Here is a 24,400-nt window from a genome sequence, read left to right as displayed (position 1 = left end):
AGTTTCTTCTTTCACTTTTGAATCCCGGGGAATAGCCTCCAGGCCTGGCAGCTTGCTGACACTCACTTCATTGCCCTTTTGTGCCACTACACTTTACAACACCCACCCTCCCTGCAAAGAAACATTCTTAGGCACTTCCATAATGAACATCAGTGCAAAAATACCAACTTTTCTTGTCACCTTACCTTTAATTGTTCTCGTTATTGTTTGATCACTCTACCAACTTACTGTGAAGTTTGGTCTTTCTGATAGTCTTAAAAATAGGATTTACAATTAATTCCTTAAGAAATCTTTTCATATAGGTTATTTCATAGCAGATTTTACATTTGATGAGTTACAATATGCCTCGGTTTTTCTTTTTGTGGACATAACATCTACTTTGTAAAGGTTCACCCTAGTTAAAAGCAGCCTTCTATCTTACTTTCTTTATCAAAACCTTTTTTTTTTATGGATAAGTATTTATTCAGAGCATGCAATGGTTGCCTTAAAACAAATTTCAAGATACCTGCAATAATTCCACCTTTTTGGCAGCACCTGTTAATTTTATTGAAAATTTTCTAGTTTTCAGGAAACTGGACTTACCTTGGCATGGATTCTTTGACTGCCTGCTCCAAGAAATGAACTTTTACAGCGTGTAAACATTTATTGTTAGAATATATGGGAATTACTAAAGATTTTCACTGTTACTTGGCTTTATGCCTTTGCTATTACTTAGGCTATATTCCTGTGAACTGCTAAAGCAAATCAGCCAGCTCAGGTAGGATGGGGACAGTGCCTAGTGATACACCTTCTTCTATTTTTCTGCAAGGCCTGTGAATTCAACCTAAGAGGATTTTGTGTTACTTAGCATTACAGTTAAATTATTATTATTTTTTTTCTTTTTAGGCAAATGCCATAACCTCTCTACCAGCAGAACATACCACTACTCCTACATAACTACACATGGAATTAAATGGTTCTATCCACCAAGTTTTTAAATACATACCTTTTCATACACATGCACATGTGTGCACACATACATTATATATGTATTATATATATATATACACACACACATATAATCATAGAATAGTTTGGGTTGGAAGGGACCTTTAAAGGTCACTTAGTCCAACCTCCCTGCAAGAAGCAGGGACATCTTCAACTACATCAGGTTGCTCAGGTTGACTATGTATAAAATAGAAGAATACAAAGTACTGATAATTTTATATATATATATATAAAAATAAAAGCATCTGTACTTTATATTCTTTTATTTTGGCTTAAGGCATTTAAATAGTTGCTTGCTTTATTATCTCTTTTTAAAGAGAATTCTCAGTGGTTGAACCTAACTCTGATTGTATGCTGCTCAAACATTTCATTTTATTCCAGAATGCTATTTTATTCTTAAGTATCTTACAGTGATCTCTAGCCTGCTTACCTGTATAAAAGCATTACCCTGCCTCTGTGATACTGTATGCTCTTACTCTCCAAACACAAGTATGAAACTATATCCCTTGCTACAAAAAAATAAAAATACCTCTGGAGAATCCTTTATAATCTAGAGGGCAGCAATGGTTATCACTGTGTAGAACTCTGTGCATAGCTGTCATCCAAATTTAGAAATAACAGTGCTTATCTCCTTATCAATAAATGAGATATAGTTATACAAACAGATTCAAATTAAGAAAAAAAATCTGGATACTTTAATTTAAATGCTCAGGAAATCATGGTGCTATACATTTAACACAAAAATTTAAGAAAGACACTTAGACTACATGAGTTTTATACCTACAAACTATTAACAGTAGATACCTTTCATAATATTTAACACAGCTTTATTACAAGTAGATATAACCATTATTGCCAGAAGAGAAAAGCTATATAACAAAAAAAAAAAAAAAAAACAAAACCAACAACTCAGTGCAAAATAAAAGCACCCTACAAAATCTGCACTTCTGTTCCCATTGACAGGCATTTAGACCTTGGAAGAACAACTGATTTCAGGGACTTCAGAGCAGTTACTCAGTGACACGAAGTTTAGATAGGATTTGCTGGAATTTTAGCTGTTGGCTTCAAAGAAAACAATGGGAGACTCATCTGACAGGTGCAAAAATTAATGCAAAACGTATTAACACAGTATGAAACAAACATACATTAAATAGTTTTGGTTCCTGGTACATCAGATTTTCAAATGAATTTTATAAAATTTACATATTTAAGGAAATTATTTATCTATCATTGTGGAAAACGCAGTTCTTTATTTCAAGTTTATATTAACTATAAATATCTAAGGACAGGAAAGATACTCTTCAAGTTGGCAAGCCTTACTTCCCCATTCTTTATGTCTTCTGCTCTTTGCCTTTTGGGGAAAACATTACAGCATAAGGCTGCCGTCTTTTCGGACGCTGACAGGGAGCAAGATCCTCTTTAATATATCCTTAAAAGAATAAGAACAAATATGAGGTAAGAAATACAATATTAAAACATGCATAACTTCAGTTTCATGTTTTGTTTACCCTTAAAAAAATAACTTGTGAACTTTTTTTCCTTTTGTGACAACTGTTTCTCACTTGACAAAAAGTTAGAGATCCCAGGGTGCAATATAATTAATGTAAACACTCAGCTGGTTTTCTAGTGGATGACTACATAGTAATGCAATACAGACAGATAATACTGAAGAGGAGAATGGAAACTATGAATTTTTCATCTATTAAAAATAAAATTGCATTTTTCATTGTCTTTTCTACAGAAGATTTTACATAAGAGTAACAAAGTAAGACCTGCAAGTTCAGTTGACTAATAAAAATCACTTAACAAAAAAAAGTTTTTCCTAGTTATACAGAGGAAACTTCAGGCACACGTACTTTGTGGGTCTAAATGGTACATCCCTCTGTTTTGAGGGCATTCCTATTTATTAAAAACCTCTTCATTTGGAAAAAGCCAAACCTGAACCTATGGATCAAACACACCTTGAAACCTCTCTGGTAAGGAAAGTGTAAAGAAGATTTCAATAACATGCTCAACTTAGCTAACACTGATGGTAAGCAGACATTTGATGCAAATCAGTTACAGCACCTGGCTTTTGTCAAACTCTTACTGTTTATCAGCACTAACGTCTGCTGAAGAGAGTAGTAGATTCCTCCTTCATAGTTGGAAAATGTTGTCTATGCAACTCAGTTATTAAAAAAACCCAGCAACACAAGCCACAGTTGGTCCAAGATACCAATAAGCAGTAGAAAATACATCCTTTGTACCCTACTACTTCAGAGTGACAGCTGCAATTACTCATCATGGGAGCTCTCTGGTGTTTTGGTGTTCTTGCTGCACTCTTGTATAATATGGCTTTTTACCAAGAAAGGGCTGATCTAAAGTCTGCCTCTGATACGCTGTTGAGGACCATGAACAACGGAACAGCTCTTACTCTAGCAGAAGAAGGAGATAGCCAAGAAGTTAATTTTAATGAGGTTGCAAGCAGATTCCAAATGGGTAGTAACAGACAATCTCCCTAACAGGATATCTCTGTCACCTGAAGTTATAAACAGACATGCCTAGTTTAGACTAGCTTCCTTCTTGGCTGGAACAGGTAAGAGGCAACCAAGTTGGAAGAGGAAGGACTATGATTTGTTCATCTCAAAAGGTAATGATCAAGAGCCAAAGGTGGTTCTAGAGTGCTGAGAATGCTCTCTCATTACTGAAGGTAAAGGAGGAATGGATTAGCCTCAGTCAAGCCCTGTCTAACTGGATACACAAGAGAGGAAAGAGACTACTCGCAAAGGAAGCGGTGATTCAGCAGCATTCCTGAGGTGCTGGCTAGCTGGACTGAGGGATTAACTTTTCCTTATATGATACCAGAGAGAAATTTACGGGGGAGAAAAAAGAACCATTTCTCTGAACCCTAACCAAGCCCAAGGAAGCTTAATGATCTGCAAATTCTGTGACTACCTTAACCCTTTGCAGTGGATATTTGAGAAAGGAGAACTTGACTAGGGCTTCAAGAGCAAATTTGACATTTGTTCCCCACAATGGGGTGGAGGCTTAAAGTTCTGAACACTGTGTTTGAAATACACATATTTCTTGGAAATACAGCTTCAAATTTAAATGAACTCAACTCACTATATCTTGATTAAGCAGATGATTTGCACTACAAAAGTTAACTAAGTCCCTAAAAGTCAAGGCTCCCTGTTCCAAAAGATTAAGGATGATACTGCAACACTATTACAGAACACATGGACACCTCCGGCTACATTTTCCTGTGCCTGACCCAAAACTGTTATGAGAATAGATAAAAAGAAGTGAAGATTAATACTTCACAGCTAATAACACATGCACAAATAAAGATAGAAGTAACTCAAAGAGTTCACAGAGCTCCTTACCTCAGAGTTTTACCACTTCTGAAGAAATGTACATATAGTACAGTACAAACTCACCATGGTTTAACATCATTAGTAAAAACTCATTTTTCTACCAGGCTTTAGGATTTAGAAGAATTATTTAGCAAAGAACAATCTTCTGTGTGAAGAGGAGTCAAAAGAAAAAGAAACAACCCAGCTTTGTGTCACTAGCAAGCAGGGTATATGTATTAAAAACTACTTAATCACACCGTACCTTCAACATTTCCATTATCATATGGTATTATGGAGCTATAAAGATATAGACAAAGGATATCAACAGCGCTGCCTGTCTCTTAGTAAGTACAATCTCTCAGCCTTTGCCTCTGAAAATGTTGACCCAATTCTTGCTTTTGTACAATAACATGTAGGGTTTTAATTAAGTTCTATGAAAATCCCAATTATTTCTGCCTTCTCTATCTAGGATCTTAAAAAGTTTCTTTATATTCCCTTCTTCTTAGTAGTGCAGGAGATGCTAAAAAAAGACAATTTATTCAAAATAATGTCTGCTGATAAGTAAACAGACCTCAACAAGACTGGGTGAGAAAGACTGCTTTAGGAACTAGAGATAATGTCAGGGAACAATTTCAGGAAAAAAAAAAAACAAAACCAACAACCAAAAAAACCCCCACAGCTCTAAAAAGTGCTTTGTAAGCCCTTTTTGCACAAACCTCTTTCCACACAAGTTTGGGTGGAAGGAAATCCAACCTCCCAGAAATTTTCAGGAGTGTTTGGAGGAATGTAGCGAAATCTGTGTCTTGAACAGGAAGCTAGTTTCTTTTCTCTCTCTTCTTCTGGAATGTCTGCATAATACTGAATGTTAGGAAAAAAAATCCAAGTTAACAAATTAAGACATATAGAGCAACTGCTTTACAGAATTACATTGTAAATCACTGTTTATTAACACAGTTATCTAAAAATAATGGTAAGGATAGCCAAGAGTAGAGATTTGTTATCCAAATGACAAACACCTGGCCATTATCTTAAAAACTTGCTGTATTTACAGATTAAGTATAACCTTATGGTGGCAAATTTGTTAGCTTTGTATCTTTTAGCATACCATAGGTACAAGGTTAGGCATGTGTACAATTACTTAGGTCAATGGTTTTACTGACTGATTTTACAAAGCTAAGTGGCACAGGTGTGGAAATACATGGGAATCTTCTAATAAACTAAGTTTCAGCTAATATTTACAAATAAAATAGAAGAGTGAAAAAACCACACTAGAAAAATCCATGCTGCAGAATTATTGCTGGTGTCTAAATTTACAGTAGTAAGAGCAAACTTAATGCTTCCTACTTTATTACCCTCAAATTAGGAGTAAACAAAGAGCTAGTTTGACTAGCTGACTGACACAGGGACTCCAGAAACTATCTGCCAGCTGGGTATTCTCTAGAGTACATAGTAAATTGGCTAACTACTCTTTCATCCCTGTCAGGTGTACTGGAGTCTGCAATGAGAAAAGTATATACACTCTCCAAACTTTTTTTGCTGAGTGTTCCTATGAGCAGCATCATAGAAAATCTTTTTCTTCATGCAGTTTTCTACTGTTTTAGTTTGCTATTTTTTAGGAGATGCTAACTAAAATCCCAATCTAGCACTTAGATATCACACAGTGCCAAAATATATTCAAAGCAAATGCACTGTTTGATTCAACTGGCAAGCCAAGAGTCACAGTGTGGATTGCACAAGAAACCTGACCCTCACAAAAGTGGTAAAACAATTCTACTGAAATTATTGCATTACAATTCAAAAAGGCAAACTGAAGTTTAAAACTTCAAAGTTCAAACAGTTTAAAACAGCTGGAAAGTGATCTAGACAGGGGAAATCAGGAAAGAAACAGGATATCTCTGTCAAAAGAGGTTACATCCTGTTCCCATCTACTAGTAGGATTTCAGAAAACCTACTTACTCGGAATTGTAAAGTACACTAATAAATTGCTTTTTTTCTTACTAGAGGGATAAAAATCCTCCACTAAAAATCATGACGTGGAAATACCGATGATTGTATAGAAAAAATAATCACAGCTCTGAAAATATCAGTATCAAAACTGCATGAACTAGGAAAAGTAGACTTGTTTCATTTTGTGATTCTGTAGTCTGTGGGAACAGCAACTCTGCCTGAAACTGAAGTAGATTTTCTTCCCCCTCCAAATCAATTCTGATTTCTTGCTGTTCTACAAAGTGTGACACCAGAACATAATCTGCTCTCAAAGCCCTTATTCATACAGGAAACTGATGTAGTAACATGGGGGTCTCCTGGTCAAGAACAGAGATTCAAGTTGTTAGGAGGCTGTACCAAACATTTCTGATTACTGATCTGTCTACTACAAAGTCCTAGTACACAAGATAGAATAAACTGTCAGATCCATAGATAATATTCAGGAATGGTTATGAGCCCCTAGTAAAAGGTTCTTCAAAATATATTGTGTATAAGCCCAGGATGCTCCCACATTCTTGACAGCAGAATGCCTTGCAGTCACTGAATCTGGAGACACTTAGTTTGAAAATGTTTGCCACTGTCTTATACAATGTTCCCTTAAACAGGAAAAAGCCTACGCGAACACCAGAACGTAAGTGGATATGTCAGTAGCTTGGGGATTGAGTCAGATACAGTAGGGTCATTTATGCAGCTAAACTTCAGAGATCCAGCTGGAAAAATGTCTGTGTCACTCAGTTAAAAATTTAGAGACTAATGAAAGAAGAGGAACAGGTAATTATCATCGAATACATATCAATTTTCACTGATAAAAGTTAAGAAATGACATGGTGTTAAGTCAACAAAATTAATTATAAGAATTCTACAGTATCTGTGTAATCCATATAGATTAATAGCTGAGTTTTATTTAGGGATAATTAGCAGTGCAATCTTCCAGTAGCTAGAAGGGGGCTTATAGGAAAGACAAGGACAAACTTCAACAGGGTCTGTAGTGACAGGACTTATAAAGGACTTTGATATCAGCCTGCTATGGCATGTGCAGAAGTTAAATCTCTCACCTCTTCTCGGGATGACAAGTGACTCTCCCCACTCGTACTGCTTGCAGCATATGGCCAGAAACAATTTACTGACTTCTACGCACTCCCTAAATACTTCCTTAGACTTTGGAGATTTTTCAAACCCTTACGACTAATAAGCCAAGATTTCTTTAAAGCATAATTTATGCTTTGTCTAATACTCCCCCTTCTTCCATCACCAATTCATTCAAAGTCAGTTTTATTATGGTGCAATGACACAGCCAAGCATTCCACACATTCCAAGACATTCACCTTGAATGGCATAGACTTAAAAAAACAAACCAAAACCAACACCAACCTCAGACTTTTCTGAAGTTTAATGTAGAAACCTAATATTGTAAAATTGGAGTTGTAATATAGTTACCACTCTAACTTGCCAGAAAGTAACAGGAACTGGATTTGCTGAGAGGAGATTACAGAGACAGGAAATTAAAACACTTAACACCTGGCTCTTGGGCCAAGAAACAGACAGAAGGTTTGGGGTTTTTTTGGTTTGTTTTTGTTTCCCCCCCCCGCCCACCCAACACCTTGTTTTCTCTCAAACTCTTTAAATCAAACACATTTTTGAAAATGGTATTTATAATTGACTGTAAAACTTAATTATTTGTATTTAATGAGTTTTACCAAAGCTATTTTTCAGGAATGTGTTTTTGTTAAAAGTATACTCTAATTTTTTCAGCTAAGTAAATGTGACTTGACTATACAGTGAATAGCAGGAGAATCTATGAAAAATACTGGTTCTGTATAGGTGTGGAAATTAAGTGAAAAGAGTCCAGAGATCCCATCATTATTCAGTCATTAATCCACACGTCTGGCAAGTCATAAGGTATTAGATCATTGCCTAATTAACTCTAGCCTGAAAGTCTATAAATAACCAAATTAAATACGTCCTTGTTATACATGTAATTACTTCAATATTTTATCTCTATACCAAGTATCTGAAAGCAGTTTAGTAACTTGAAAAGGAGGAAAAAAACATGTAACATGAAACCTAAAAATTCGTATTTTTAACCTAATGTAAACGTTTTTGCATGCATTTGCACATATATACACATTGGCACCTATGCTGGTGCAATTATCTGAAAACACAGACACCCCAGAAAACAAGAAAAAACCCCACCTCAATATATATCTATATGTAGTACAACGGGACATAGAACTTAACTTATTCCAGTTCCTGCAAATTTCAGTAGAGCTTTTGAGCTGAAGTTTAGAAAATTGTAATCATTCTTTGAATAGCTAATGTACTTTTTACCAACAAAAATCTTACTGAAATTATGATGTGAGAAGTTTCTATCATACAGATACAAAAAAAAACTTAAGACTTTCTAAGTTATATGCAGTTACTACAGTTAAAAACAAACCAACCAACCCAAAACTTGGTGAAACAGATTTGGTAAACACTTGCTTCTTTCCTACTGTAGGTACTGATGATGATGCAACCAGATTTGTAATTTCAACAGCACTTTAGCACCTGGATACTTGCAGAGCTATGAGAATGGAAGACAGACCAAATTTTAGAGCACTACTTACTATTTCACATTCCTTACATGTATGGCCAGGCAATTTTCTTCTTTCTTCTTTTTTTCGAATCACCTCAATATGAGGAAAATCTAACACAGTATTCTTTCTGAAAAACAAAAATGTTTTCACGCAATAGTACATTTATTTCTTCTACATGTCTGTAAATTTCCAAGTTTTAGAATACAATAAAAGAGAGTCTCATGAAAAGAACAAATATCAGAAAATGCCTGCAAAACCCAGTCATACTGCATTTCATAGATGAATAGGACTATTTTTATAACTAAAACAGTTCCAGGATTTTTAAAATGTAATGATCTTTTACACAAGCACAGTTGTGCATCTTATTATTATGGCTTTTTATAGTATGAAAGTAATTACTAGATGAAAATTATTCTGGTCTTCTGTCGAATATTTATTTTGTCCTAGACATGGTTGTGCTTGCACCAATTCCTGAAAGAGGAACATATGTTGGGGTTCAGGAACAGAACAGATTCCTTTCAACTTATCTGCTCACAAAACACTAAACAAGTTTTCCTCTACAAAAAAAAAACATATGCTGAGGTAAAAAGTAAACTATTTAACTGAAATGCTTGGTATCATTATGAAATGAAGATTCAGACTACCAATGATGATTATATAGAATGGCAATAGAGGAAGCACTAAGAGGTACAGTTGTTAAACATCACTTGTTTATTGCCTAGAGGAAGGGACAAAAATGCCAGAGAAGCAAAGGTTTTTATTTGTACAAGCAACCTATATGCTCTTTGCTTATAAACTCATGCAACATGGATTACAAAATACTGCATTTAATAAAAACAAAAAAGAAGAGGTAATCCGTTCTCTTCAGCAAATGCATCTCAATGCGTATGTATTTTTCCTCCCCTACCCCAGCTTTTATCTAAGGCTTTTATCTAATTCAGTAGGTCTTTTACCTGTGCATCTTCAACAGCTAGTATGTTATGCACAAACACGTTTATTTCATGGAAGAACAAGTTCCCTATTAGGAGGATACAGAAAGTCTTAAAAATGCCTATACAGAACAAACTAAATTACCTTTCATCACTTTTGAAATACGGCTCCACAAAAGCTTTCTGCTTGGCTTTATCTTGTTTATCCTCATGTTCTGTAAAAATACATGCAAACAAAAAAAATTACATGTCATATAAGGTTAACAGACTGCCTGGAGAAACGTCTGTACAATTATTAGCCAGCTATTATGAAATTAAAAAAATGCCGTGTACATCCAGTCTGAGACAACAGATTCAAACAGATCCTAAAAATAATACAGAATTAATTGAATCAGTGATTAAAAAGCATTACTGGAGTAGAAGGAAAACAGAAGCGAAACAAGTGAACAAAAGATAAGCAGAATAGCAAAGGAAAGGTTGCTTAAAATACAAAATACTGCAAAACCTTCAACAGAACCTAGGAAGAAAGGAAGCAAGTAGTCTGTAGTCAGAACCCGGTGTGCAGCTCCTATGTGAACTTCCATTACACAGCCCATATTTCTGTGCTGGCTATATAAATGAACTGCCAAAATAATTTTCATATTGGTTTATGTTGTGTCCTTACAATGAATAAATTTTCCCATTAATTTATGAAAAGTGAACTCATGGTTTATTTGGCATGATAGTTTGTAGAGAACAGAGCCTGATTTCAAATCAACTTTTGTAGTTTAATGACACTAATAAAGAAAAAGTAAATTATATCCCACTCTTTAGTTTCTTGCTTTCTGCTGTTATTTCCTTGTCCTGCTCTTCGTCATGAAGAGTTTCTTTTTCATCACATGCAGAAAGACTATCTTCTGGTAGGCAGGATTCATATTCTTCATGGGTTGTCCGATCAAACATCTCTGTTAAGGTATCATTCATTATTTTTTCTCCTCCTGTTATAAAAAGCACAATGAACATCCAAATCAGTCTCTCAACAGTTGAAGTCAAGAAAGTGTATTTTGATTTAATGTGTATCAAAGAACTAATATTTACTTCCTGTTTCAGTACTGCTTAACTCAACACTAGCGATACATTTATTCTTTCTACAACTTCTCTGTTAATCTTCAAGTGTGGACAATGCCCATCTATTTTTCATAAAGATACCTTGATTCAATTTCTAAAATGTAATTAATTACTAAATCACTTTGATATACTTTTAACCTTAATACTGGATACATTAAATTTTTAGTTTTGTAATTACAGAGTTATCCAAGCAGAAGGAAATACTTTCTGTGGGTAGAAGAAAATCATAGATCACAGAAATGTGATCAAGTTGCAAAAGCTTAAAAAAACAAAACACACTGTTAAAAGTCACTGCCCTGCAGCCATGATTCACCACATACCATACATTAAATGTGATATAAACACATTTGGATTTATTTTAAGTATACAAATTCTATTTATATGCCATTAAAAATGAAATTAGTCTTCCCACAGAAAGTCTGATACCATTACATATCAAACTTTCAAAGCTGTTTGTTTTAAGAGTGATTGTTGCAGGTGAGATCAGAACTATTATACGGTTAAGTATTTAACTCTTTAAGCACTGTAAAAGCATATCTACTGGCTCTGTCTCAGCACAAATCCTATCATTTTCTTAATCTAAGTTAAAAAATGCTCAACAACAACTACTGATTTTACTAGGAAACCAACTTATCTTTGTAACCTACAAAAATACATCAGTGCTGTTTTACTGCAAACCATTTTCTACTATCTATTCATAAAGGGGAAAAAGGTGCCCTTTGCTCTTTCTTCCTCCTCCTCTTCCAAAAAGCAAACCAAAGGAGAAAAAAAAAAACCAACCAAAAAAAAAAAAAAAACCAACCAAAAAAACCCCACCAAACCACAAAATCTTACTTGGACTGCTTTGGTCTTGATTTTTCATTTTTAATAGCACACTTTCACTAACATACGTATAATCCATATCGACAACTTCTCCTCTGACTCTTGACTGAGAACCGCCCTAAATAAAAAAGCAAACATGACAATTGCACTCAGAAGCAACTGGTGTAGTCAGTGTCGCTGTGTATCTGAAATGCTTTCACAACAGTTACTGGCATCTTTTGGACACTTTCTGTTATGTTTTTTTTTCCGCAGTCATGTCTGCATGTTAAAGACATAAAATCTAGGTAAGCAAATAACATGTTTTGAAATTCAGATGTGAAGCATTTATCTGGTGGATTGCATTACCTGATGCAAAAAATGCCTTAAAAAACTGGTCAAATAAATACATTTTAAGATAGCCTTTAAGTGAGACAAAACAAATAGACTTCAGGAAAATTCTCAAAGATCCTAATAACCAATCTGCACCCAACTCAAAGAAAGACAATAGTAATTATCTGCACACTTTCTATTACTTAACATAGAGAGATATCACAGTGAACATTTTCACAGGACAAATTATGAGATTTAGAAGGGTTTTTTTTTTGTCTTAAAAGAAACCCCAAACCACCACCAAACATATCAGTTTCATACTGAGTAGCCACCTGTCTGAGTTTATCAAATAGAACTAGCCAGTGGAAATGGTGGAAATGCTTTAGGATAACTGTAGTGTACTATGCATAAACAAACATTTCAGGAGTGTAAACAAATATCAAATAAGCTGAATTTAGATTTTTGTTAAAAAGTGGGATTGATCTGCCCAGAATAAAGTTCATTACTGCTTTCGTAGGCTTTTTTCAATATTGTAGAGCATGCAGACTTGTTACACAAGTTTACCTCTGTATCAATCACAGTAATATCCATTTTGTACTGTGAAAGGTCAGCTCCTGGGTCTACGCTCCACTGGAGGTTTTCTAAGGAAGGTTTATCTTTCAGGTCTGGACGCAGAGAACATAAGAAAAAAAGGCAAATAATAAGAATCCAATTCTGCCAACAGCATCCTATAGTGTCTAAATTATAGACGCTTTCCTTTTATCAATTAATCTTTGGGTTTGGGGATTGATTTTTCTCAAATAATAAACATGGTCATTTGGTGTAAATCTATTTCTAACTCTTCTGACAAAATATGATCTTTAAGTCTTTTGTCATATTCAGGGAGCACATCACTCCTTTGTGTTTGTGTGAGGCATGTAATGCATAAAATACTCTTGCAGGTAAAATCTCTGTACTGTGTAAATCAAGTAGTATTAATAGGGGATAGAAGACATTAGATGAATAAGAATACAAAAGTCAGGTCTTAGAATACAAGAGAGTACAAAAGTCTCTGGTCATTGCTCCAGAGATGGCTCTTGATTTATCTGTGAAGTAGAGGTTTAGGTTCCAAGCTACATGGACACATCAACTGCAGACAGACTTTTTTTTTTTAAATTCACAATGCCAGTATTTCTAAATAAAGTATGCAGTGTAACAGCTCAGCTAAGGAGTACAAAAGCAGTGATTCTACAGTCTCAGTTTAAAAAATGTTTTCAGACTGAGACCACTTAATAGGAAAGAAGATATAACTTCTAGGAAGAGTACTTGGCAACATATGTTCATTATCATTAAAGGTACAAATTTCTTTAACAGATCATCACGAATAATGAAAAATATTAACAAAATGGCTTATTCTTACACTTAAGTAGAGTTTTCAAGCATTTGATATAGATAAACTCAAAATTCCTGAGATTTTACTTCAGTATCTGTTATTCACATGCTTCAGTAAACAACAATGCTAAGTAAGTAAGAAAGAACAAGATTCCTAGCCTGTTGAGTTTACAGCTGAATGCTAGTCATACATTTATTATACGGTGGTAAAAGAAGGCCAGGAAGATACAGATTGAAAATGTGGGGGGTGATCTTGAGAAGTCCTGAACAGAACGAGACTGAGTGAAAAGCAGAACAGAGAAAGTGATTGAAGTGTCAAAAAAATAATATATGAAAAATTCTATTCAAGTGTAGCACAGGCTGGGGGGGGGGGTGTGGGGGCAGTAAGGGGGCAGTAAAAGGAACATTTTCCTCAAGTTACCTTGCTCATTTTGCAGTGCTTTATTTTTTGATAGTCTACAAGGGTTTGGTTGAAGTACAGATGCTGGTTCAGACTCTTCATGTCCTGTCCTTGTTTTCTTTCTATTAGGTACATGGCCACTGGAAACCTAACAACATATTGTAATTTTACTATTTCCCAAAACTTAAATATACTATTTCAAAGAAGAAGAAAAAGAAGTCAGAAAAGTGTACCTTCACATCATCAAAAAGTTGCTCTGTCTCTGCAGAATTTGACAGCGGTGCAATTTTGAAGGGAGGAAATTCTTCTTTCGTTTCAATCTGGTTTTTCTTATCTGGGAATGTTTTTCCCAGTATTGCCTCTTGTACATAGGATTCCTCTTGTAAATCTCTGCTAAACAAACGGCTCTCATTGTTGGTATTTTGAATGGATAATGAACCTTCAGGAATGGACTTCCCTAGCTGTGAAAAAATGTCATGCAAAGTCACCTGTTTCAGTTTATTTTTACAGGTCTCCTCACTTCCTTGTTTTTTCTCCTGACAACGAACTCCAGAGAAGCGATCAGACAGATCCAAGGGCTTATCAACCGTATGTTCCCCATTAATAAGCTGAACATCTGATCGAAAGGGCATGGAGTTCTCTTTGTTGAAGGACGTTTTTTCACAGCTAACTGCATGCTCATCTTCAGCTTTCTTTCTCTTGGCACACCTGCTTTCTAGCTGCCTTTGGTGTAGGAGAAGGAAATCATTCTTGATCACCTCCTTTTTAGTTGCACAAGCGTTTCCAGCACAGGTTACAGCCTCACTAGCATTCTTTTTCACAACCATTTGCCTATTGATAGAGGCCTGGCTGATAACTGAGTTGATTACAGTTCCAAGATTCAGTGGTGCAACAAAAGCAACATCTTCAGATTTTGATCTACTTTTATGAGATCTAGAACTGGAAGGATTGTTGAAGAGGTTGGTTTTGAGATTAGGCTTCAATCCTGAATCTAAAATACAAGAAGCATGACTTGTACTTGAATTGTTCTTGATATTGCTAGAAGCTCCAAAAACAGGAGAGGCGACTTGGCAATCCCAGTCAACATGTGGCGGAGTGTTCTGAGATGGATCTGAAAGACTGAATACAATGAGAGATGAAACATTTCTCTGCAGCACACAGGGGGCTGGGAGGAGAGAAAGGGATACAGAAAAATCACAAGTTTCTTGTCCGTGATCTACTTTAAAGCTGCCAGAGCTGCTAGTGTTAACTGAAAACAGAAGGAAAAAGAAAATGGAATTTTTTGGTCTAGGGGTAAGTACTGTTTCACTTAGACCTGCAAAAAGCAAACAAAAAACAGATTTGTCCTTCATTTTAGTATGGTGTGAAATTCTGTTCCACATTCAACTGAGAACCAAGGACAGAATTAAGCCTACCTAGGAATCTCTTCTACTAAAGGACTCCCTACATTTCAAAGCAGTGAAACGCAAGAAAGTGAGAATGGTTGTGATAGCATTCTATCTGGGATCTTGTAACTGCAATAACAGATTCTCAAAGCTTCTGCAAATGAAGGATAAACATGCAAGCTTCTTTCAGGTACTCTGTTTTTTACTTGTCATCAATAAAACATACATTTAAGATGACAAATAGGAGTTAAAAAATTCAATTTAGACCACAACACCCTGAGGAGAGTGGGAAGGGCAACAGTCAACTGGTATGACATCTAGTCCGCAAAAAAGCTTTATCATCATTTTCCTACCCCAGCTCCAGACTTCCTACCCCCAGGTTTATGGGCCTCAGAAGATACCTTGCAGTAACAAGAAGTCAGTGAGAGAGCGACTGCGTACACAGAAAGTCCAAATCAGAAATCTGAGAATGAAGTAAAAGTCCACAGTTTTGCATTCTATCAGTTCCTTTGCTTCTAATGTTATTTACTTGAAAAAAGCCCATATAATATGAAAATATTTCTTTCCATTTCTGTACTTTTAAAGCAAACTGCTGTAACGTTTTAAATTCTACTTAAATGAGAACTTCATATAAGCCTGTTTAAAACAATATTATTATAACCAAGTGGAAACACACCCTAAATTATTGTCATCATTTCTTGATTCAGAAGCTGGATGTTTCCTTGGATCTTCAGACTGCATGCTCTCTGGGGCCTGGCTCATAACAGCATTTGTGCAGGGAGGACTCAGTACACTCTGGGGCTCCTTGAAAGTGGTGAAGGAAAACAAAGACAGTAAGTACGAGAAGCTATTAGAATTTAAAATTAGAAATATGCTAGGTTTGTACATAAATACTCTGAAGACCCACTCAAATTTAACCATTCAAAACTCTGAAAAATAGTAAAAGTTACAAGAGATGAAATTTTGACCAACAACTTTAAAGAAATCTTATAGAAATTTTAAAATTCCAACACTCAAATGTACACACACACAGAAACAGTCTGCATGCTATCATTTTCACTGGTTACCAAACAAAACCATCAAGTAATCTCACCTGAGTCACCAAACAGTCTCATCACCAAATAATCTTTTTTAGTGTCCTAGACTTGATTACTGCACAAAGGGAGTTTGACACACCCAAGGATTTAGTCCACTGTCGTAGTCAAACTGCAAAGTTGTATACAGGCTACCCTCCTCCCCAGCCCCCAGACAAGTCAGCACAGTTGTATCTCTTCTTGCTAGAGCAATTCCGTAACAAGGAAGCAAAAACAAATCAAAGTGAGCTTACTGGAACTCTGAATACTTTCGCAGAATTTTAATGCAAAAGAGAAAAATACTGGTTTTGAAAACAACTGGCATAAAAAGCTAATGACACAAGAAATCTGGGAATACTACTTACAGATTCCTCTTGAACAGACAGTCCAATTGTTTCTGCTACGACTGCAGCCAAGTTAAAAGATGGCTTTGGAACAGGATAGCCTCCCATCCTTGGTTTATCTTTATGAGTAGGAAAAAGCTCACAGTAAGTTATATATACATCATAATATCTTACTTCAGTTCCACAGGTAGTACAAACATAGAACTAAAAAGTACACAAATTAAAATTGGTAATTATGGAAATAGTTTGATCTGTGTCAGATAAAAACTGTACCTGGAAGTGGTAAGTGGAAAAGGGGGGCAAAAGAAGAATTTCTGATGAGAGCATCATCAGAGAAATATGTTTCAAATTTGAATACAGCTCCCAAAATTAAAATACAAAGACATGTAAAAGTTGCTTTTCAAACTCCCAGTCAAGGGCATGAATAGTTTGAGAAACGCATGTAGAACAGTGAAAGTGTATATTTATAGTAAAATGCTTGTGTTGCACATTTCCTAGGTGATTCTTATAATTATTCTTCCTGTGTTTTTATTAGGAAAACAAATAGATGAGTTTCCCTTCTTTCAGGGGTTTAACATTACTCAGTTTATTAAGCCGGGGCAAGGTAATACGATGGGAAAGTACGAGAACTACAATCATCACAACCCTGACCTGCACGAATAATTCCAAAACGCTGATTCTCGCAGCCATTTATAGAAAAATACTTCACAGAAAAAAAAAAAAATCAGGGACACAAAAAGTTCTTGACAAATAATTGTTTATGGAGAAGGACTTAAGCCTTAAAGACTTGTACCAATTCATAATTGCAAAAAAGGGAATAATTAACAGAACCATATTGTTATGCTATTTGCTACATATCCACATCAGACAGGAGTGCACTCCTCAGAATATTTTATCTCCCGTACAGCTGGAAAATCAGATGTAAGGCAACTGGGTAAGTCATCTAAAATATAAGATATCTGCAATAAGAGCTGCACTGAGCTTCTTTTTATTTCCTGACTCTAAGCCCCGGCGCTCTGCCACTAGATCATGGATCTAGTGGCATACAGACAGGCATTACAAGATAGCCATTTCAGTAGCAATTCTGTGATTAAACATGATATCCTTTTTCTGGCTCCTGTGTTTAAAGAGATGAACCCTCAGTTGTTGATAAACCCTCAGTTTCACAATATTTTTGCCTTATTTTGAATGGAACTAGAACTAAATCTATTAACACACTTACTTGGCACAGGGGACAGTTGTGGATCACAGGTGTCTGCCACTAATATCTCTTCTCCATGGTGACTGTTTACTTGTGTAGAATACAGCGGAATTTTTCCAAATTCTAGGAGAAGATGTAGAAACATTTTCACACAGTGAAATTAGGTACCTTGTGATAATTTTGTGTAGATACAATGATTCTAATCTTAAAAGCACCTGAATGTGAATTTTGATATGTCAGTAGATCCTGTAACCTAAGAACATCTGATTACTTTTATTCTGAAGTATCACTATGATAAATTAGCCACAAACACTCCATATTAATCCTTTCTCTCAGAAATATCAGTCTACCCAGTCAGCCATAAAACAATACACATAATTACATCACTTTCTATACTAACCACAAAAAAGTACATATTCAATCTGTATTTGACCTGTTAATATGAAACAAAACTATTAAAGAGTAAATCATCCAAGGGAATAATTTTCTGCATCAGCTATGGTAATGAAAAGGTGAAAAACCTGAGATTTTAATAATGACCAATTTTGGGCCATGCAGTCCTTTCTATCTGGACACCAAGAGTTTTTAATAGCCATTAACTGTGATAGGTATTTACACCTTTTCTTGCATATTTAACTTTGGTTTAATTTAGTAGCTCAATTTTTCATTCAGAAAATGAAGAGCAGTAGGTATGTTTAGAAAGGAGAAACGATTCACAGCACTGAAGTTACATACGCAAAACAAAAGTTGTGAATAACCAACCCAACCTCTTCACTGCACAGTTGTGCTATTTTTATTCTTGGAAAGAGGCTTTTAGTCAAGAGTAATATTTAGATGTATTAATATATTATTTAAAATATCTTTTTTTAAATTCCACAAGATAAATTACACATTAAGAGCACTTGGATTATTTAGCATATATTTCCTGTGTATCATTAAAATATAAGCACAAAGTCCCTTACTTCACAGAAAAATTTCTTATAGTTAAAATACATTAGAGCTATTGCTACGACATCACAGAACAAAGTTTGGAAATTAAGTATGTACAATACTTCTGGACTTAGACACAAAACAAATGCAAACAATGTATCAGTACTTGAAAAAGAAAGATCATGTAGCTGCTAGAATTAGATATCAGTTTCAGTAATATTACTTTAACTGCAGAGCGATTGCTGAATGTGGCAAAACATTTATTTCACTCTCCACTAGGTGGTGACATAGCCATACGCACAAGTCTAACAGATTTTTTTTCAGTCTGTAGTTACAGAAGAGATAGGAGCTGGAAAACTGTTGTATTTGGATGTGTATGTGGATGAAGAAAAGTAGGAGGTTGAGATAAGCTTTGAGTATTTCACTCATGTAGCAATTACTGCTAAAGACGTTTTTGCCCTGACTCATGTATTATACCATAAATGGAAAAAAAGCCAAACAAAAAAAAAAAAAACCCCCAAGATTTAAATTTTTTTTTTTTTTTAGTTTTCACCCTTTGCAATCAAATTTATACAGCATCTTTTTCTTTAGCTCTTAAAAATATGTCTTAAAATTAATTGAAAAAAAACCAACCCAAAACAATACTCTTACCACTATTGCTTTCTGCAAGTTCCAAATCTGGGTGCGTATGTTCTGTGTATCGGATATGCCTATTCTCTTTTTTCCTTCTCATACGATTAACCACGGAAAATGAAGAAGTCAGAACTGGAGAATCCGGAATGACTCCTTCTTCTAATTCCACTGCTTGTTGCTTTCGCTCCCTGAAGACCAAATTAGGTAGTCAAATAAAACCCCAAGTCAGCAAGATTAAAAGCTTTTATTTCGGCAAACAGGACAATATGGTTCAAGAAAGCAACAGTTTAGAAAATACAGCTATCTCAACAACATCACAGTGTAAAAAAGTAATACTAGAACCCAGTTTTTAGAAGAACAAATTCACCATTGCTCCATCAAGCCTAAGAACAACGTACAACCCTGGCTCTTCACATTTGAAGTCAACATTTAACTACTGCACTATGGAAGACTTTTTCCCTGGAAGAAACTAGGGACTGTAGTTTCTAGCTTGTTCACCATGCTACTTGATTGAAAGAATGCTGAAACGGATAGATTAGTGTCTCTCTCCCTGCATGGAAGTCTCTGCATACCCTAAGAATACTGTCTTAAACACAAAACAAAAGCTTTTGGACAATTTAAAAAAGTAATGAACAGAACTATATTCAAAGCAATCCCTCTCCAGAGCATTGGATGTTACGTCTTATTCACCTCGCAAAGGTCTTCAGAGAGGAGTAAACCATGTAAAACAAGTAATGTCAAACAAAACACGAGTTATGAAGTTTATTTTCTCTCACACTGTCAGCTCTAACAGCTTGTTGCAGAGTCAGTATATAAAAAATAGCATAACAAATAACTATGTCTTCTTTCTCCAAAAGCTATCTAGACATAGCAAGGAAATAACAACAAAAGAGCATTAATTTCAGTTCTTTTAACTTAAACACAGTGTGTTTAGTACTTAGTAAGGGCATTGCTACCGGTCGTATGGTAGTGGTAGTGAGAAATGCAAGAGGCAGTAAAAGAAAAACACAAGGAAATCAACTTGGCCTGCTTGGTCATCCTTCTGCAGTAGCACTTTTCCTTATGACTCTCAAGAGAAAACATGCGCCAAAAGATCATTTCCTAACTATAAAGAGAAGGATGTAAGGCTTTGATCTAAGAGAAGAAAGGGAAATATGGATATATTTCTGCTTGCATTTAAGTGAACCACAAGATCTTATATCAAATAAGTCAATGGAAAACTGTAGAAAGCTGTATGGCTTAAGAGAAGAAGTATTTTTGCAGTTAGGCTTTTTACCATGATTAACTCTGAACACTTAGTGACAAATATTGATGTGCTGATGACCTGAAGACTTGACGAATCCTACTGTGTGATTTTGCAATTCCTCTCTTCTAGCACATTTACAAAGAAAGCACCATAACTGGAAAACTGTATAATCTAGTAGCAATATCTTAAGAAACAAACCAAAACAGCAAAACAAGCGTTACTTTGCAAATTTAAGCTAGCTGTTAGAGTTCTCTCTAAATTTACTGGCACGTGTGGCCTTGTACGACAAATTAGCCTACCATAAATGCATTTTTCTGTGCCTTACTTCCATGCAAACCAAGAGGTAGTTCCTAGATACAACCACAAAAAACTATCAAATTAAGAAGCTGCCATACATACTACACATCATAAATACCAAATAAATAATTTCTGAATCATGGAAATGTTTATCTGAGACCCCAGAAAAGATTTTTGCAGAAATTTCCTTGCTGTTTCCATCCACGGATTATGAAATCCTAATCTGATAAAGGATCAGATAACACAATTCTTCTAAAATGTCATTGATTTCACTTTTTTAGAGGATTCTTAGATTTTTTTCCCCTAAAATATTAAACCTTGGTAACAAAATACAGAAGATGGCAAAAATCTAACTTCATGTCACACACCAGAAACAATCTGTTACCTTGCACCTACACGATGTTATATTGATCTAAGCTGTTCATTCTAAATAAAGTAACATGACTATAACTCAACCCAAACAACCAAATGCAGTGGCTACATTACAAACAGCAGGACCATCCATGTTAATTACTGTTTATCCACTCAACTCTGCACTCATTTAAATGACCACCTAACATGCAGAGCAAATAACTTAGTGTTACATTGGTCATTCTCAACTTTCTTGCAGTGGCTGGAGACTTTTACTGGAAGCTAAACTATAAGACTGAGGATCAAACTAATAAATTTGTATGGATCTGCCTGGTCTTTTTTTTTTATGCCACCTCCAAACTGCTGTCAAGCTGCACAGGAGAACCATTATTAAGAAGCAATTATAAATTGGGAAGCATACAGAAATTTGTTAGTATTAAAAAGGAGTACTTCTTGGGTCATGAAATACGTTACTTCAGGAAGATTAAATGCATACAGAAAAGGAAAGTATGATTAAGGTGCAAACAATAGCAGACAAACCAAGAAATAGAAAAGAATACGACCACAGTCATGTTGACTTGAACTCTAAGTTGTTTTACTCCTCAACCAAAGTTACTTCCTGACAAAGATAAGAAATAATTACATGGAGAAAAAAAGTCTTATGTATTAAGTCTACACATCCTGTCCCATTGCCCCCATGCTCATATGCAGCTTCTCCACAGACAGGGAAAATTGAGATAAGTTTCAGATGATGTCAGACCATCTTGTTCTTTCAGACAAGAAAAGAATACTACCTCTGCCTTGTACAGTGCACTGTATTTGCTTATTAACCACAACATTATATGGCACATTCTTGCTAACATATCAGATTACAATTTGACAGTCAATCTGTAGCTCATTGTTTTTATGGTTTTATTTTGTAATTTACTATGTTTTTTTCTTTTTAAAATCGTAAAATTAACATAACTTTATTTTAAAAATGTATTGCAAGATCTGGGGACTTTCTGACTAGTGGAGAAACTGCTTTTCTAAAGTCTTAACCTAGGAGGAAAGAGTTGGTAAAGTCAACAGAGGAAAGAAAGAATGAGACGTGCACAGTCGTGATGACAAACAGCAATTTTTTTTCTCTCTTTCAGTTTTAAAAATGAAAGATGCACGCAGATAAAAGAAAGCAAAAATCTGCACAATACAAAGATGCTAGTTTAATGTTATTATAGTGGCAGTAGAGTATCTTTTCACAATCTATTAAAAAAGAGGAAACTCAAGTTTTAAAGACTTAAAAGCTGTTATTTATATTCCCAGACATTACTACTGAGGAATGGGCGGGAAGGGGGAATATCCAAAAAACCTGAAAACTTACTCCAACTCCTTCTGTAATTTCTGGAACTGTTCGCTTATCTTCTTATTTTCATCCTGTAAGTTGTTTTTTTCATTCACTGCAATTTACGGGGGCGGGGGGGAAGAGAGGAAAAAAAAAAATCAATGCATACATGTTAGCATCATAGCATATCTCATTTTGTGAGGTCCTTTAAGGAAACAGAACTAATTCTAAAACATAATACCATACGCCCTCTCTATGACTTACCAAAACGAACTGAGAAGCTAGCCATTAAAAAGGTTGTAAAATGATGTGTAGGAAAGGCAAAGGTGTCACAACTACTGGATCATAATGTTAGTTCTACACAATCATTAATTACTTTTGTCCATGAGACTGTATTGTAAAGACAAAGGAGTTGCTCACTCGGCTCCATGGACAAAATTGCTTCCTTACGTTGAAGACAGCCTATGAAGTATAAAATAATTAGAATTTGGTTTTAGTCACCAAAGTGACCAGTCAATTGGAAAAAACCTTAATTTCTTAAAAACCGGTTAAATATTTTGGAATTTAAGAGAGACTAGCCAGGAATTTTTAATTTTACTTTTCTTAATTTCCAATTCATCCTGCCTGTAATTGACACAAGCTTATTGCATCACCTTCAGCCTTTTTCCCATGGTGTCTCAAACTAATGCAGTGATAGCTCCCATCTCTTCTGTTCACTTTATTTTTATTTTCTTGTTCTCATATTTTTTTTTGTGTTGCAGGAAAAACATAAACTGTCATATAGATCCCAACTCAAACCCACAGAAGACTACTGTTCTGTCAGATATACTTCAAGATTTGTATCTAATAGGTTTCACCTCAATTTTTAAGGCTCAGAGCTTTATTTAAAGATTAGTTATACCCCATTTGTTATTAATCATTAAACTCAAGGATTTAGAATATTTTTAATATAAATATCTAATACTAAAAGTCCTTAAAAAATGGAAGTATTTTATATGAATACAGAATCTAATATTTCTATAACTTAATTAAGCCCTGAAAAGCTACTTTTTGTGTCTGGCATTTCCCAGACAAAAAAGTCTCACTGAATGTCTGCTTGTTCTTGATCAAGCAAGACAATTAAGCAATAGAAAATAATTAATTAAATCATAAAGATACCATTAACATTTAAAAAATCCTGTCCTGTATTATTTAGCATTTTATATAACCAATCTTTCCAAATTCTCTTTATGAAGAGATTTTTGCGTCCTGCCTTCATGTCACCTAGAACAAACAGTTTATATTTTCCTGGTCCATACATCCTACTTCCTGACTTCAAATTGAGCTGGCTATAATCTGTCTGGTGTAAAGCAATTCTTTCGTGGCTTCAGAGCGCTATGTGAAGGCTATGGGTTTACTCCAAGACCAACTCTACAGGACACAAGCTGGAGCCAGGGAACTTTTGTTTAAACTTGTTACTTTGTGATTACCAGTTCCTTTTGAAGTCAGAGTTTTCTTAGGAAAGCTGGCAATCAGACATCCTATGCCTTAGAGCTGCAGGAATAAGCAGAAGCAGCCTCTGCTACTTTTTTATCTAAAGTAGCTACTTTACACTGTAAGATTTTCCACGTCAGTTCACTTTCAGTATCAGCACTTCAATCTAAGAAGGTGGGTCAAATGACTAGTAATTGGTGTGTTACATATTTTCAGACTGTGGAGTTAAGTATCCCCTGACTGAACTTCTTGAGCTTACTAAACACACCATATATAAATTATATCAAGTTACAGGAATTCATGAAGAACTAGTTTACAAAACAG

At 35.1% G+C, this 24,400-nt stretch overlaps 1 protein-coding gene across 1 annotated transcript in view; it reads right to left on the bottom strand.

The window, feature by feature from the left end:
- Window positions 1-2,077: 2,077 nt before the first annotated feature.
- The window catches only part of RBBP8 (RB binding protein 8, endonuclease), a 34,705-nt gene continuing 12,382 nt past the window's right edge, over window positions 2,078-24,400 (bottom strand). Inside the window, exons 5-18 of the mRNA XM_010128765.2 lie at window positions 22,643-22,718; window positions 19,407-19,576; window positions 17,847-17,948; window positions 16,646-16,743; window positions 15,884-16,011; window positions 14,056-14,941; window positions 13,844-13,970; window positions 12,616-12,716; window positions 11,755-11,860; window positions 10,620-10,790; window positions 9,959-10,028; window positions 8,915-9,011; window positions 5,039-5,180; window positions 2,078-2,416 (exon numbers count right to left, since the gene is read on the bottom strand). Of these exons, the coding sequence (XP_010127067.2) occupies window positions 2,319-2,416; window positions 5,039-5,180; window positions 8,915-9,011; window positions 9,959-10,028; window positions 10,620-10,790; window positions 11,755-11,860; window positions 12,616-12,716; window positions 13,844-13,970; window positions 14,056-14,941; window positions 15,884-16,011; window positions 16,646-16,743; window positions 17,847-17,948; window positions 19,407-19,576; window positions 22,643-22,718 (2,372 nt within the window). The 3' untranslated portion in view covers window positions 2,078-2,318. The remainder of the gene's footprint in view (window positions 2,417-5,038; window positions 5,181-8,914; window positions 9,012-9,958; window positions 10,029-10,619; window positions 10,791-11,754; window positions 11,861-12,615; window positions 12,717-13,843; window positions 13,971-14,055; window positions 14,942-15,883; window positions 16,012-16,645; window positions 16,744-17,846; window positions 17,949-19,406; window positions 19,577-22,642; window positions 22,719-24,400) is intronic.

The sequence above is a fragment of the Chlamydotis macqueenii genome, chromosome 2, assembly GCF_036417535.1.
Source record: "Chlamydotis macqueenii isolate bChlMac1 chromosome 2, bChlMac1.mat, whole genome shotgun sequence".
NCBI lineage: Eukaryota > Metazoa > Chordata > Aves > Otidiformes > Otididae > Chlamydotis > Chlamydotis macqueenii.
The sequence above is the reverse complement of the archived record's forward strand: the minus strand, read 5'-3'. Positions and strand labels throughout refer to the sequence as shown.